The sequence below is a fragment of the Corvus kubaryi genome, unplaced genomic scaffold (genome assembly GCF_017639235.1).
Source record: "Corvus kubaryi isolate FWS band 111438036 unplaced genomic scaffold, C.kubaryi_AGA036_p1.0 37308, whole genome shotgun sequence".
NCBI lineage: Eukaryota > Metazoa > Chordata > Aves > Passeriformes > Corvidae > Corvus > Corvus kubaryi.
The window spans coordinates 552,372-568,493 of NW_024581096.1; the positions used below are offsets into that span (position 1 = coordinate 552,372).

Below are 16,122 nucleotides of genomic sequence, written 5' to 3' on the forward strand. Positions count from 1 at the left end.
AATTGTAATGTTTTTTAATAATACGTTCTTTACTGGGTTTGGTGGAGGAAGTACATGATGGTATCAATTAGATGCAATGAAAATCACTTTTGCTTTAGTTCTTCTTCATCTGTATTTAGTGATGCCTTAGATGCTGTTGCAGCATTGGACGATCTTCCGGATGCTAAAAGTTTCAGAAGTAGGAAAGCAGAGTGGGGAGCTATGGTTTGACCTGGATGTGTTACTAACCATAAGTTAGATTTGTTCTGTTGGGATTTTTTCGTTGTGGTTGAGTTTTCTTTCTGATATTTAACACTGGTTTTGCCAACTTCTGTAGCCTTATCTATTTGTATTCTTTGCATTTTTGCAACAAAGGAGCAGGATTGTCATTTTGGAAATGCCAAAATGACAGGGGGAGATCAAGAGACCTTTTGAAGATCTTCATGTCTATTAAAACTCTTTATTTTGTCCTATTCAGTCTCAAAAGCAGCCTGGGACTGCACCTCAAGTTGGTGCCCGTGGCAAAATAATTTCAAAAGCAATAAAAAACTCATTGGGAGGATGCTAAATATGTTTGAGAGGACATGGGTTACGTGATGTGGAATGAGGGAAGGATCTGCCCTCTTGCCAAGCTCCAGTGAGGAGAGACAGCGTAATCAAAAAGGCTTTGCCAGTATTAATTGCAATTTAATGCCTATATTTAAATGCAATGAAGGATGTTCAAAGAAAGGTTGAAGTTCAGTGATTACTTTAATTGAATTTTTTAGCTACTATTAGATTAAAAAAAAAGCCCAAGCAATATTAATTTCCTAGAAAGAAACTTGGAAATAAGTAACTACAATTTCCTCAGCATTAATTTAATGCTCTGTCCAGCATGAGAAGTCAGAGAGTTTGTCTTCTGAGGCTTGACACTGAAGGTTGAAAGGTGAATAATACATGTTTAGCAGAAGAATTACAACTATTTTAATAACTAATCCAGGAGAGCTCAAAAATCAATTATAGCTCACAGTCTGTTGATCTGCTGACTTAGAATAATGGTAGACAGTGTTAGAAGTTGCTGACTATAAGTTGCAATGCTTTATATGAGTGCAATGAGTTTTTGGAGTACCTTCTGCACTCTTGGTTTCAAAGTATCTTCAAAATCAAACTCCTAAAATTCTTCTTGATCTTGTGAAACTATAAATAAGTGCGTTTAAACTTCTCTCAAAGTAGGTACAAACATGAACCTTATTTGTATCTCATTGTGTAACAGAGACCAGGCATTAGGCTGAGATTTCTGCAGAGTTGTGTTTACATCAAATAACAGTCAGGTGAAAGAAAGTTCTATTTTGATGACTGTGTCATAACTTCATTTTGCCATTAAGTGTTGTTTCACAGACTGTCAAACTAGATTAAAGTCCTGGATTTGTTTTCGTGGCTGTAAACTGTGTTTCCAGCTATCGTACAGAAGATCTCAGCTTCCTGTTGCAAAATAACATAGTTTGCTCTTATGACCTGCTTTTCTTGCTCTGCCTTACATAGAGTTGTATGAACAGGGGAAAAATATCTGTGGTGGCTAGTTTAGTGGAAGAGAAGGGCAAAAATGAATCTGTTCATTTGGTTTTAAAGGTAAACGCAGTCAGTTCCTTATCAAAGTATTACAGTATTTCCCAGAAATAATTGGGAGAATTCTACATTTCCGTAATTGACAAAACTTCTAGCAGTGTGGCTCCACGTGGGACTGAGTCAAGAAATAAAGTTGTATCAGTGAATCCCAGAGCTGGTCAGGCTGGAAGGGCCCACAGTGGGAGATCTGACCCCACCTCCCTGCTCCAGGAGGATCATCCCAGAGCACATGGCACAGGGTTGTGTCCAGACAGCTCTGGAATATCCCCAGGGAGGAGACTCCATGCCTGCTCTTCACAATCTGCTCAGGGCTGGCCCTGCCCAGGGCAGCAGTTCTGCCTCCTGTGCAGGGCAATTGCCGGGCTCAGGCCCTGCCCGTGGCTCTGGTGCCGCTGCCGGGCCCCGGAGCAGAGCCCGGGCCCTGCCCTGAGCCCTCCCTGCAGCCAGGGACACCCAGGGCTGAGGGCCCCTCTCAGCTGGGGCTCCTCTCGAGGCTGAGCAGCCCCGGCTCACTCAGCCTTTCCTCACAGGAGATGCTCCAGGCCCTTCAGCATATGTGTCACTCTGCACTGGACCTGCTCCAGAAGCTCCATGTCCCTCTTGTACTGGGGAGCCTGGATCTGGCCACAGTTAGAAACGATGGACAAATACTAGGGAAATGCAATTAAAAGTATCCTGCAGAAAACAGTAAATTGTAGAAATTAAATAAGTGATCCAAATACTTAAATATTTGTCTTGTTTTCTGCTTGGATAGAGTTGCAGTGCTGGGTAATTTTGATATCACCTTCATTTTTTAGTTGTTGCTAAGTTGTGCTTACAGTGAATCAAGAACCTGTCAGCTTCTCATGATTTCAGAAGGAATTCCTCTCTGTGAGGGTGGTGAGGCCTTGGCACAGAAAGAGGCCCTGCCCCATCCCTGAAAGTCTTCCAGACCACGTTGGACAGGGTTTGGAGCAGCCTGGTCTAGTGCAAGGGGTCCCTGCCCATGGCAGGGGATGGAATGGGATGAGCTTCAAGGTTCCTTAAGGCACAAGGAACTGGGAGGGGACACAGCCAGGACAGCTGACCCAACTGGTTGAAGGAATATCCCATATCCTGTTATGCTCAGCAGTAAACTGGGGGGTATTGGCCAGGGGTGGGTGGACGCTGCTCAGGGTCTGCAGCAGGTGGTGAGCAACTGCATTGTGCATCACTTCCTCTGTGTATTCTTTTATCATCATTATTATCATCATCATCATCATCATCATTTTCCCTTCTTTTTTGGTTCTGTTGAATTGTCTTCATCTCAACCCATGAGTTTTGTCTTTCTCTCTCTCCCCCATCTCACCAGAAGGGAGAGTATGGTTGGCTGTGTGGTGTGTTTCAACAATATTGAAGAGACTGTTTTAGGGTTATGGATTATTGACTTCATCAGGCTTATAATTAGGACTAGAAAGGTAGTATTTGGTACTGTAGAGCCTTTTCAAGACTTTTTAAATCTTCAGAAGCAGTTTGCCTGATGATGGTGGTTCAGGTAATCTACCCTTCTCTCCTTTTCATAGTTTAGTGGTTTAGTTTTGAGAACCCTAGCTTTCCTTTGCCACCTTCCAGAGATGTAGAAAGCTTTATAAAAGCATCTGGAGTTTGTATTTCTTTGGTGTTATATAAAAAAATGATAAGAGGATAGAAGTAAAATAAAAAAATCTCAATGTGAAAGAAATCCAGTCTATATGTTGGAGCATTTAGGCAAATTTCTCTTCATGCCTACAATGATGCCAGGCAGAACTAGTACTGTTGCAGCCATCTGTGGCTATCCTGTTGGCTTAAACAGGAACTTGCATAGAATCATGGAATCCTAGGATGATTTGGGTTGGAAGGGACCTCAAAGCTCATCTCGTTCTACCCCCTGCCATGGGCAGGGACACCTTCCACTATCCCAGGCTGCTCCAAGCCCTGTCCAACCCGGCCTTCATCCCTTTTAAACATGGGATTTTTTCCCTTTTATTCTGGTTTGGTTTCTTTTTTTCCTATGATGTTCTGAAGAAACAGAATCTGAAATGTTATTCTGGCCACACTGTATCGGTGTATATTCTTCTAAGTTTTCTGTAACTTCAGATATGAAAAGTTAGTGAGGAAGGCTTCTAAGGGAGTGCAGTAGAAGTTACTTTGTTTTGCATGTTAAAGAAATTAAATATAGTTTTGTAATTTTGAAATGTGCATAAATATAAAATTATGTTTAACAAAGTAATATCTCAGGTATTGTGAACATACCTTTCTACTGCATGCAGGTAGAAACTGCCTGTCTCTCTGTCCTCCCAGGCTCTTTACCTATTTAGCATTTTAATCTGATGTTTATGATCAGAAACAATATTTTCCTTTAAAACTTTTTTGACTTGAGTATGTTGGGAACACCAGCCAATATTTAGCACCTAATGTGACATTGCCCTTTGCAAGTGAAAGGAATTTTATGAACCTGTTACATGGGATTGGTTTTCTGGAGGACTTGCCAACGCACGAGAGAACTTCAGGAGGTTACTTGGGTCACATATTAATGTGCAGATTTCTCTCGGACATACTGACCTCATTCTCCCTGGTGGAAGATTCAGATTAATCACCAGTGTTTTGGCCGTATCCCTCTTTTCCTAACTATTGAGGAAAGACGTAGTAATGGCAGATGCCAGCCACAGAAGGATGGGGTGGTGGAAGATTAAAAATGAACTAAAGTTTAAGAAAGGAAATGGGATGAATTTTAATTTACTTAACATGTAATAATAAATGTACAGTTATTTCAGGGTTTTTAAAATAGTTTCTTTGCATGTTACTTCTCTGGTTAACTCGTGTGAACTTAAAAACTAACTTCATGGTCAGCATCATTCATTCTGATAAGGACACTGGATGAAAAACCTGGTGATAAAAGGTTATTAATGTAACACAAAATTTTTGCTAAGAAGGCTGCAATTATAGTGCTTTTTATTGTAAGAACTCTCTCAAGCTGCTTAACACTGAGTGGCATTAGCTTCCTTGCCCATGACATGGCAGTAATTGCCCTGCAATTGTCCTAATGAGGGAGCATTGGTTTGTTACATAATCTGACTATTACGTTTGAACAAAAATACTCATTGGATGGCTTGAAATTTTGTCGTGCTAGGAGTACTTGAAATTTTTTTATTGGTTATACTTTAATGTTTTGCATTCAAATGGCTTACAGGGTTTTTGTCATTTATACCTTGAATCTTGCAGACTAGAAGATTGGAAACTAAACTTGCTTAATTTTTCTGTTTTCTTTAAGAATGTGTGTTGTAATTAATTTTTGATTTAGGCATTAATTAAAAGAGGAAATAAGGATTTACCTTTTTATAGGTAGAGGCAACTATTTTTTTTTTCCTGTATAACTGACAGCTTTGACCTGTTAAATGAATAATTTTATGAAATGCTCAGTCTCTGCCATAAAATTTCAAGATGCTCTCAAAAAAATGAACTGCTAGGCAGGCATTTGGGGATGAATCTAATACAGTGTGATTGGGAGGGGTTGCTTCTTATCCCCTTGGAATGAGTATATCAAGAGCCCAGATGTGATAAATGTAGAGATTTTGTCCTTTGCTCTGACTCTGTACCCCCATAATGCTAAGTGTGCAGTGTCTCTGTTTCAGTTTTGGTTCTTTTCCTAGTTTTTCTCAGTGCTGTAATACAGTCCCATGAACAGTGGCAAGGATGTAAGGACTGATGGACTTGCTGGACAGGGATGAGGGGTGTCCTTTAATCCTCCTCTGATGCTCCTTCTCCTCTAATCAGTATTTGGGCATGTAGCTGGTCATCTGGGTTCACCAATGCTCCTGTAATCAGGAACAGGAATTTCAAATGCAGTAGTTTAGTATTGGAGTTAATTCTTTTTAGTGCTGTAAGTATGAAAATGACTCTGCATTTGAGGCTCAAACATCAAAGTTTAAGCAGTGTGATAATGAGAGTTTTTTCAAGCAGCCTTTGGGGACATTACATTGGCTTTATACATTATGCCTTACTACTGGAGCTGTACATGCACAATGTACAGTTGTGGAATCAGAGAATAATTTGGCTGGAAGGGCCTTAAGGCTCATCCAGTGCCAATAGTGGCAGGGACACCTTCCATTATCCCAGGCTGCTCCAAGCCCCATCCAGCCTGGCCTTGGACACTGCCAGGAATGGGACAGCCAGAGCTTCTCTCGACAACCTGTGCCAGGGCCTCACCATTGTCAAAGGGAAGGATTTTGTCCCAATATCTAATCTAAACCTACCCTCTAAAGAAGCCTTGTTTATTAAAATATGACCAAACCTGTTATTTGCTGGTTTTTCTCTGCAGCTGGCCTGTGGACAGTGTTCACGCTGGGTGGGGTGGGCAGCAAAGCGTCGGCGCAGCTGGAGCAGTGCTCCCCTCTGGCCAGCCAGAGCCTGCTGCTGCTGCTGGTCCTGGCCAACCTGACAGATGCTCCGGACACCCCGAACCCCTACAGGCAAGCCATCATGTCCTTCAAGAACACACAAGGTTTGTATCTGTTCTTACTTCTGAGCCTGAACTGATGAAATGGAGTTTTAAGTTGCTGTGATTGCTTAGAGGTTCTCTTTCCAAGATTTATTGTCCTTCCAGCGAGCCCATGGAAGAGCAGTAATAGCATGTTTTCATCTGGGAGTTTTGACGTGGAGTTCCTCAGCTGCTGGAACATAGTGGTGGGGACAGAGGGAGTATACTTTGTAAAACTGACTTATAAGTAGATTGGTTATCCAGGAGTCTGCAGGAGTCCCCTAAAAATTTGTAGCACTTTTTATCCTGGAGTCACGTTCCTTAGAGAGAAAGTAAATAATGAAATTGCTACCTGGGTTTTCTGACTGTATTCTTGTATTTCAAAATTAAGAAAAAAATGTTTAACATAAAACTTCCATGAGTTTTGTTTGTATGGGAGATTTAACAGTTGTTTTGGTGCTTGTCTGGATTTTGACAAGGCAGGTTCCAGTCTGTGTGTCAGGTAACTGCAGGTACCATGTGGCACTGAGTGGCAGAGGGTTTTGTTTGGGACATGGGAATGCCCTAACACAGCTTGGGTTATCTAGATAGCTCAGCCTGCAGCCTGTGCTTTTCACAGAATCCCAGGATCATTTAGGTTGGAAAAGCCCTCCAAGTTCAACCATTTCCCCAGTACTGCCAAGGCTGCCACTACCCCATGTTCCCAAGTGCCACATCCACACAGCCTTTAAATCCCTCCTGGGATTGGGACTCCACCATTTATCCATGCTTAAATCTCTGAGTCTGAGCCATGTGGTTTTACCTTTCATTGGCTTTGTGCAGGTTGGCAGCGTGCACAGAACTCAGGAGCTGTGTGACAACCTGTGAAGCCACAGTAATATCCTGAGTTATGCACTTTCTTCTGGGGAGTTCTTGTATTTCTTTATCCATTAAGTTTTAACCAGGTTGAGCTCTAAATTAATTCACCATTACCTAGGAAGATTTATTGGGTTGTGAGGGTGGAGGATTGTTCTCCCAAGAAGAATTCTGAGTCCTAGCATGCTTCTTTGATTTATTGGATACCATTTACAGGTGGTTGAGATCAAACTGTTGATAAAGTTTTTGTTTTGTTCTGTCTTTAAACTGCAAGCTTCCTTTAATGTTTCATTTTGGTTGACTTTGTTTCATGCCATCAATAGCCAGTAATGTTTTCATTAAAGAGCGCTATACATATATCATTATAAAATTTTAAAAGAACTTATTTTGTGTCAAATATAGTATGAAAAGCTGTATTTTCTCTACATGTGTATGTTGCTAGAATGACTTATTGTTTCCCAGAAATTTGTTCCCACTAGCAATACTCATAATTGAGCTTAAATTTGATTTCTGTGAACATTCTAAGGGGTTCATAAGAGGAAAGTAATGCAAAAAAAAGAGGCTAGTTGCTGTCATAATATATACTATGAAAGGAAAACTGGCATTTTTGTTAAAGTAATTTCTGTAATTTAATTGGAGCAAAACTAGAAGAATTCAGGATAGGGGTTTTTTTCCCTACATGGTCTAGAATAGTTTAATTTTTCTCTTGGTCACTTTAATGTTCTGCAGAATAATACAGGATGTGCTGGTGTAGCTGGTAAGTTTCTTTAATTTTGTTTAGATTTTAATTTTTCTGGGCTTTTTAGTATCCCGTAATAAAACTGATAGTGAAATACTGTAAAGCCCAGTGGCACAGCTTAAACATGCACAGAAGTGAAGCTGCAAAGTCAACGGGTACTTCTCAGCTAATGACCTGTGGCACCAAGGACTGAATTGTTCTGATTTTGCTGTCTACTTCCAGGTTTTCCCTCCTGAAGGGAAATTCCTGCCCGAAGCGGAAGGTTTTAAACCAGCTGGTCCACAGTCGTGGTCAGTGGTTGAGGAAAGGCAGGTTGGAGTCTCTCCTGCGCCTGTGGGTGTGTGGTTTTGGGACAGGCAGGGTTTCCATCGCCGCGGGGCTGCGTCTCTCTGTGGTTCCCAACTCCAGCAGGCAGGAGCCCTGTTTGCTCCAGGGCCTCCTGCTGCCTTCTGCTCAATGGCTGGAGCTGTCCCCCCTTGTGCCGGCCAAGAGGAGCAGTGGCTCCCCGGCACGCTGTCTGCTGGGCCCCAGAAAACCAGAGGCAGCCAGGGCTCCTGCAGGGCTCCTGCAGCACTTCCAAGCAATTTTCCGTCCAAAGCGGGTGGAAATGTTGTTCAAAATAAGTGACGACTGCCATGCTCTTCTGTGCTGAAAGCTACTTTGCAAGCTTCTATAAAAATATGGGCTAAAAATCATAGACCCACATAGACCTTCAAGATCACCCAGTCACAACTCTCCTGCCATGGGCAGGGATACCTGCCACTTTCCCAGGTGCTCCAAGCCCCATCCAACCTGGCCTTGGACACTTCTCTGGGCACCCTGTGCCAGGCCCTCATCACCCTCACAGGGAAGAATTTCTTCCTAATGTCTCATATAAATGTTGCCTCTTTCAGTTTAAAACCCTTCCCCCATATCCTATCACTGTTTGCCCATGTAAAAATTCTCTCACTCTCCATCTTTTTCAAAAGCCCTGTTAAAGTACTAGCCTTTTCTGTTTCCACGGGGAATTTCTAGACCTTAGAGGTCTGTGCAGATGGATGTTTTTTGTTGAAACTGGTAAAGGTTCTGTGAACAGAAATCTGTTTTATTTTAGCTTCCAGCTCTGGCACAGAGTATATTGTGATTATGAACAAACTGCTGTTACTTTGGGGGATGTCAGACAATATGATGTGATACTTTGCATCACTTAACCCACAAAACTCCCCACCACACACCTCTGAAGTCCTGACACCCGTGTTTCACTGAGATATCACAATAATCATGACTTATACACATCCACCCTGCATGCCAAGAAAGGGATGGATGGGAGATACTCCACCTTAATACCAGAAAACTAAACCTGGAAGTTTGAGGTGCAGGGCTTGGAAGTATGTAATTGATATATTGGTTCCAGAGAAGACCTTGTGGCTGCCCTCCTTCCAGCTGCTCCTGGGATCACATTCCTTCTTAGCAGTGGAAGCCATATGGAGGGGCAAAATTGCTTTATGAAAAAAGGTGAATGTTTTGTGCAGATACAGGGGTCTTACTCAAGCTCATATGGGAGGACAACCTCAGCTTTTTGGCACAACTGAAGCTTTGTGAGACTCTATTATGGTTTATGACCATTGGTGATAAGAGTTGTGTGATTTTTGTTTCCTTCTTACTGTGGTGTCTTAAATACTTCCCTCGGAGGTTTTATAAAGTTAACAAATAACTGAATGATAAATGTATTTGTGAAAGATTTTCTGTTATTTCTTTATTTCAGATAACACTGCATTTTCGTCATCAAATCCACATGCTTTCCAGATTAACTTTAACAGTTTATACACAGCTTTGTGTGAGCAGCAGAAATCTGATCAAGCCACTCTTCTCTTATACATGCTTCTGCATCAGAACAGCAACGTGCGGACCTACGTGTTGGCACGGACAGACATAGAAAATCTGGTGAGTCGTGCTCTGCCTGCCTTACTCTCATCATGAGGGATTAGCCCTGCAAGCTTGGGTGTCACCAGCTGCCAGTGGCCTCTGTTCTGCAGTGGGAGCAGTAGGTTCTTGATCACTCATTCACCAGTTCTGGCTCACTTACTCATTTTTGTTACGTCATCTCAGGAGTGTGCTGCTGAACATGTCACTGCAGTCAAGGGTAGTACTGGTAAAGCTACAAGACCATCTTGGATTTCCTCTTTCTCTGTGCCACTATCATGACCCAGGTTCAAACCTGCTCACTTCTGATCATGGTGTAGAGAAACTGGTAGCAGATACCATTCTGTTCATTATTTTATTTATCTCTTTCAGATACTCAGGCCAAAAAGTTGCACAATCTTACTCTATGCTTTCAGGAGTAATAGTTAACAAAATGAGCTGTAACTGGACTAACACGCCAAATGTCTTAAAAGGTTGACCTAAGACTGAAACTCCTCAAGGAGCAGCTCACAGATTTTATAGAAATACAACTGTAGTGCCTTTTTATCCGCTTAAATAGGATTGTGGTTAATGGCCAATATAACAGACACCTGGTATGGTTTTTGTAGGTTATAAATTAGCTTATGCTCCCCACTTTAGTAATGTCACAAACCACTTTAACAAATCTTACTTATTAAAAAGCATTCCTTTAATAAGATAATGGCTGTCTAGGGGAATTGGTAACAGAATAGAGAACCCTTTCCATTTTAATATTTGAAATCTTGCCAAGTAATTAGATCCCTTGCCTGTTTGATGGCAGATATGGAGTGAGTTTGGTTTCAGTCCAAGTTCTAGCAGATGTATTGCTAAAATCGGAGTTGATAGACGCCACTGTTGGCAAACTGGGGTGAGACGGTTGATGCTGAATTGATTCAAGACTGAACTCCTGTGTCGTCCACTGCAGATTATGTAGGCAAGGACTGAGTCATTTTGCATGAATTCTGTGAACAAATGGTCATGTATAATTTTTGAGGCTGCTAGTGTGTGATATGGCAAGTTAACAGCTGCTAACCACAACAATTTGCTGTATCTTTAGAATCACAGAATAGAATCCTGGAATGGTTTGGGTTGGAAAGGACCTTAAAGCCCATCTTGTTCCAAACCCCTGCATGGGCAGGGACACCTTCCACTATCCCAGGCTGCCCTAGACAAGTAAAGATTAGGTGTGTGCATTGTTTTATAGTTACAATTTCTGATATACCTTTTCCAGAAAAACAGTGTGGTGCATCTGTCAAAACAAGTCCAGATACAGGTACTCAGATGCTCTGCAATGTGGGATATCTTAATATATTATCACCTAAAAAAAATATAATCAGAAAATCCCAGAAATTATCAGCAACTTTAAACACTTCATGGGAAAAGCTGAAAAAATTCAGGAAAGCATCACTGAAAAGTCAACAGTATGTTTTTGTGGGTCTTTTGTTTTTTTTTTTTCAATACCAGCATTTGGTACTGCTCTTATTTTGCTCTTCATGCATACTGTTGCTTCTTTGTTATTTACTGACAAGCTACTGACATCTTTGTCCAATCCTCTTTGTTTTTATTAGGTCAGTAGATAAGGATGAGTAGGAACCAACTGAGAAGAGCAATTTTAATTGCTCTGTAATAGAGGCTGAGCCAGACCCAAAAAGACCTGGGAGGGCTGGGAGGGCTACTGGACAAAGAAATCATGACGTTCTAACTACAGTCCTGTGGTGAAAAGGGGTAATTCAGTCTTTGACTTGAAAATGAGATAAAGGGACTTGAATATTGGAGCTGGTTATCCTTCCCTGTATGGCAAGAGTGGTGCTGACACACTGTGTACTATTCTGGTGTTGTACTTCCATACTTCGTAAAATAGCTACAGAGTATTAAAAAATGGATCAGTAGAGAAACATGTGAGTTTTCTTGCTTTAAGATTAACAATAACACTGTGAGAGGCTTAGGAAGCTAACTTAGGTGGTTGGAGAAGAGCTTGGGAAGCTTCAGGATGTGTATGTGCCTTCATAAGGGGGAATCCTTGAAAATACAGGAATCTCTGACTGCAAAGAGGGGTGGTGAGAACTAAAGCCTGGAGGTTGATGTTGGAACCCTGGGTTCAGAGAATTTCAGTCTTTCAGTGCTCACAGGAAGTGATCTTCAAAAGCACACTGCATTTGACCTGAGGCCTTGGGAAAGGCTTCCCAAATGATGTGATAACACTGAGGTTGTTGCTGTGTAATTAAAAGGAAGTTTGTTGTATCACTGGGTGGAATATGTAGAGATGTAGAAAATTTAGGTTTCTGGGATATGGTAATATACATGTAACAAGATGGAGGATTTTGGGTGTGGATTTGCTCTTCTTCTTTCTTCTTCCTTCTTCTTCATAAGCCTGGGTGATCTGGTATTGGTTCAAAAAACCTGCAGTGCAGAACATGAATGATTAGTTATTGGATTATAAGTAAAAATAAATTAGTTAGCATTCCATAAATGGGTAGTTTGGGCTTTAAAAGACTTTGGAAGGTAGCACTTGGGGGCCGTTTTCACTTTGTTAACTTAGAGGCACATACTGTGCAGCTGTACTATAGATAAGAAATAATAAACGTCTGAGTCCGAAGAAAAGCTCCGCATCTCCTGTGTTTCAATCCAAACTCTGAGTAAAAGAACCAAAAGACAGAGGCAGAGAAAGAAAAGAACACAACAGAAGATTTAATAGTTGATTCCCATCATCTGGAGATATGGGAGAAAAACAGTAAGGTCATTAATTCAGAGTCAAAACGATCTTTGAATAAGGGTGGAGGACTGTTTGGAGGCATGTAGTGTAAATCAGTGGCCTCCTCTTACAGAGGCAGTTGGATGAATGAGGTGTAAGGTATATAGGTGCTGTGTGAGAGATCACGTCCACAGGCAGCTCAGAGCTCATCCTAAACTTCCAGGGGTTTTGCAGGTTGTTCCTGTTTCACTGTATTCATATGTTGCATCCCGTATGTTGTGTTTTCCCCTGTTTTAATTTGTCTTCCTTTTTATGCCCAGGAAGCATCACCAGAAGGTGCTCTGTAACATTTCATAAGGATTTTTGAAATGTGTCTCTGCTCTTTTTCAACTTCAGTTTAACTTGTAAATTGATTCAGTTTGTTTTTCTTAGGTGGTATGACAGATACTGTCTCACCTCACTTCCTCATTTGTATATGACTCTCCCTCTGGCAGTTACAGCTAAATACCTTCACCTTCTGTTGGGCTTTAAGTTTTATTGTTAATAAAGAACCTTTTTTTGCTCTTATTATAGTTCTGCTTTGCAAAATGAGTAGGATCTTTGTGTGTCCTTCATGACTTCATTTTTTAAAATAACTAGATTAAGTATCTGATGCTAGAAAATCTTCTTTTGGAGAAGTTCACATGTAGGATTTGTCTATCGTATTCAAAGTGCTTGCAGGGATCCTCCAGAAGGTGGTGGGACAGGTGAAATAGGGGGCAATTAGCACATTTTTTGATAAGCATAGTGTTCTGATCTGTGGATGGGAGACTTCTGAGCCTTCTTCTGTTTGAAAGATCAATTAGCACCAGTATCGCAACTAAAAATACCAGTGCGATTTCTGCATCTAAGAAATGTGCTTTTCAATGTGTTTGCTTTGGCTGCTGAGATAAGATTTCATTGCTGCTCAACATGACCAGAATGAAATAACATATATGACGATGTATTTATATAAACTGATGGTACAGCAATATTTTTTCCTGTAGTATAACTTCATCTTAAGCAGGTTGCTGCTTGTATTTTGTTGATTACTAAAAATAGTCTATTTTTAAACTTTACTGGAGAAACCAAGCTTGGACCTGCAATTTTCAGTGTCTGTTTTTACCTGCCACTTGTTTTGGGGATTAAAAGTAACTTTTTAATGGTAGCTGTGTCTTGCCAGTTAAAAGCTGCTCCTGAGGGAGGAGTGTTAGTAGTGGTGCAGTAGTGGTAGTGTGATGACTGTGAGAAAAGGGTCAGCAGTACAGAAGAAGTGGTGGCTGTCTTCTCAGTACAGGGTTGGACAAAGCCACTGTGTAAGAAGATAGATTTAAAAGTTTTAATGTGTGTATGTGGCTTAGAAGTGTAGAAGTGCACTTTGGTTGAAAATCTAGTTAAATTTTAATATGATTAAACTATTAACTGAGAGGATTCTTCTCTTTTGGAGGAATCTGCCTCCTCCAGAATCCTCCTGAGACTCCTCCCAGGCATCTCCTGCAATTTCTGCCTTTACTTGAGACACCTGAGATCCCAGGCAGCAGCCCTGGACTCCTTCAGAGAAGATACCTGAGATGTTTTTGCTGTTTAAATTGCAAATCTTGCTTCCAAGATTCACTTGAGAGTCCTTCCAGGCATCTCCCAGGGTTCTTCAAATTCTTATAGTGACCTGAGATTCCAGGTTTCAGCCCCAGACTTTTCCAAGGAAACTACCTAAGAGTTTTCCTCTTTTGAAGAAAATTGTCTCCTCCAGGTTCCACCCAAGACTCCTCCCAGGCATCTCCCAGAGTACTTCCAATTTTACATTTTAATATGATTAGAGTTTTAATTTAATCTTATATTCTAACTTTTTTACATAAGTGGTGACTTGTTAAATAGTTTTTGTTCTGAGAACAGTAGTACTTGTCCTAAAGAACAGTAATACATGTCCTAAAGGTGTGTGTGCACCTCAGCAATTGATAAACAAAGGAAAAAGTGTTGTAAGGAGGAAGGATTATAGAAAGTGTATGGATTGATTCTCGTTCAATCCAGAAATGGCACGTGAGAGAGGACTAAGTTGCAGTTTGCCTCCCTGAGTTCTGTCCAGTGTGTAGATGGAGAGAAGCCTGAAAGAGGAGTGGAAGGGGAAACATGGCCAAAGGAGCGGAGGCTTTGGAAGCAACAGAGGTTTGTTTGGGGCAGGAGGGCTGATTGCCGTGATCTGGAGTGCCAGACCACTCTTCGGTAGCAAGTGTGAAACTTTAGTAACAGTACTTTCACATGTTGGCTTGTAGGGGAATGGCTCTGATGTGTCAATATCATGTGTTTTTAAATGTAGTTTGTAGCAACACACTTGTAGGACTCGGAGCACTTGAGGACATGGATGGACTTTTTCAGTTACAATTAGTATTAATGGGTGTAGACAGAGGAGATCTTTTGGGTTGTTCTGAAGGAATATGTTTTGCCAGAGTGGTTTGTATGGTTTAACACAACCAGATTGAATCACAATTATCTTTAAAGGTCCCCTTCAATCCAAACCATTCTGTGCTTCCATCTGGGATCTGTCTAGAAAACTAAGAAGTTGTTCCAGTGGTTACATTCAGCAAGGCTTTTGTTGTTCTTCATGCAAAGTCCAGTTGTAAATGCAATTCTTCATTAGTTTTATGTTGCTTCCAGCTCTATCCAGCTTATTATCATAACTCTTGGACTTGGAAATGACAGAACTTTTGCAGTGCAAAGCTACATGCAAGGGTTGGGGAAGGAAACAAGTTGAATGGTGGACTAAAGCAATGGTGTTTGTCTCTCTTTCTCCCCATCCAAGGAAAGGGACTAATTTTTATGTGTTATGTGCTGATTAGAAGTTCTAGGGAAAACCTGGTCTTTACTCAAGATTGGTATTCAGAAAACACAAAGATGGAACTCTGGTTTCCACTGAGGAGCAAGATTTCTGAAGGATCCTTTGAAATGGCAAGGAAAGCATGTTTGTAACATGTAATTTTGAAAAATATTTTTACTTTAATATCTATTTAGTATTAATAAAACTATTAATGTAAATTTATGCTCCCTCTGCTTCTGTTGTTGTCTTGCCTTGACCCTGATGAAAGCCATGTCAAAAGATTTTGTGGCCTGCAGCATTTAGATCAATCTCATTTCATCCTAATAGAAACTGGTTTAGTATGTCCGAACTGTTTTGAAGATGGTTGGTTGTAAGAGAACATTTTGGTAACATCAGAGGCTTGTGAAGCACTTGGTGTCCTGGCTGCTCACCAGAATAGGTTTCACATGATTCATCCAGCTGCATTTGGCCTGTTTTGAAAAACAGCAAGTTTTTAGGTGTCTAGAAGCTTCTTGGAACTGAGGACTTTCTCCAGTTCCTTTTTCCAGGGCTTTTTGTGATTTCGGCCTATTTCTGCAACTCAGGGAAGCCACGTTGTACTGAGCCAGTAGAAAGCTAATTTTCATTTGGTAGAGAGACAACGTTTGCATCTGGATTAACTTTGGACTAGCATTCAGGTATGCTTGCTGTTGCAATGAAATCTCATTTTCATTATTATTGCAAGGCTTTGGCTTAAGCTGTTCATCCTGGTGGAAATGTTGCAAGACCTTGGGCTGAACTCTAATCATAATGATCAGTCAGTTCTCTTTGGCTGCATATTATCTAAAATTGGAAAAACAGGCCTCTTCTAGTCTTAACCCAACCCAAACTGTTTTTTTTCTGGTATTATCTTCACACACCAAAATGGGATTTGACTTTCAGGTCTCAAAATTCCTCTCTTCACCTCAGCTCCAATGTGCTTGGCTAGGTTTGATGAGCAAAGTCTTTTCAGAGCAGGCTTGTAGTAAGCACAGATGTTTAGACACAAC

The 16,122-nt window shown here is 41.0% G+C and overlaps 1 protein-coding gene across 11 annotated transcripts in view; it reads left to right on the forward strand.

Moving 5' to 3' along the window:
• The window catches only part of DYM (dymeclin), a 208,001-nt gene that overhangs the window by 72,605 nt on the left and 119,274 nt on the right, over window positions 1-16,122 (forward strand). For all 11 annotated transcript variants that reach the window (XM_042028189.1, XM_042028179.1, XM_042028181.1 and 8 more), the window contains 2 exons: window positions 5,900-6,082; window positions 9,397-9,575. In XM_042028189.1, the coding sequence (XP_041884123.1) occupies window positions 5,900-6,082; window positions 9,397-9,575 (362 nt within the window). The remainder of the gene's footprint in view (window positions 1-5,899; window positions 6,083-9,396; window positions 9,576-16,122) is intronic.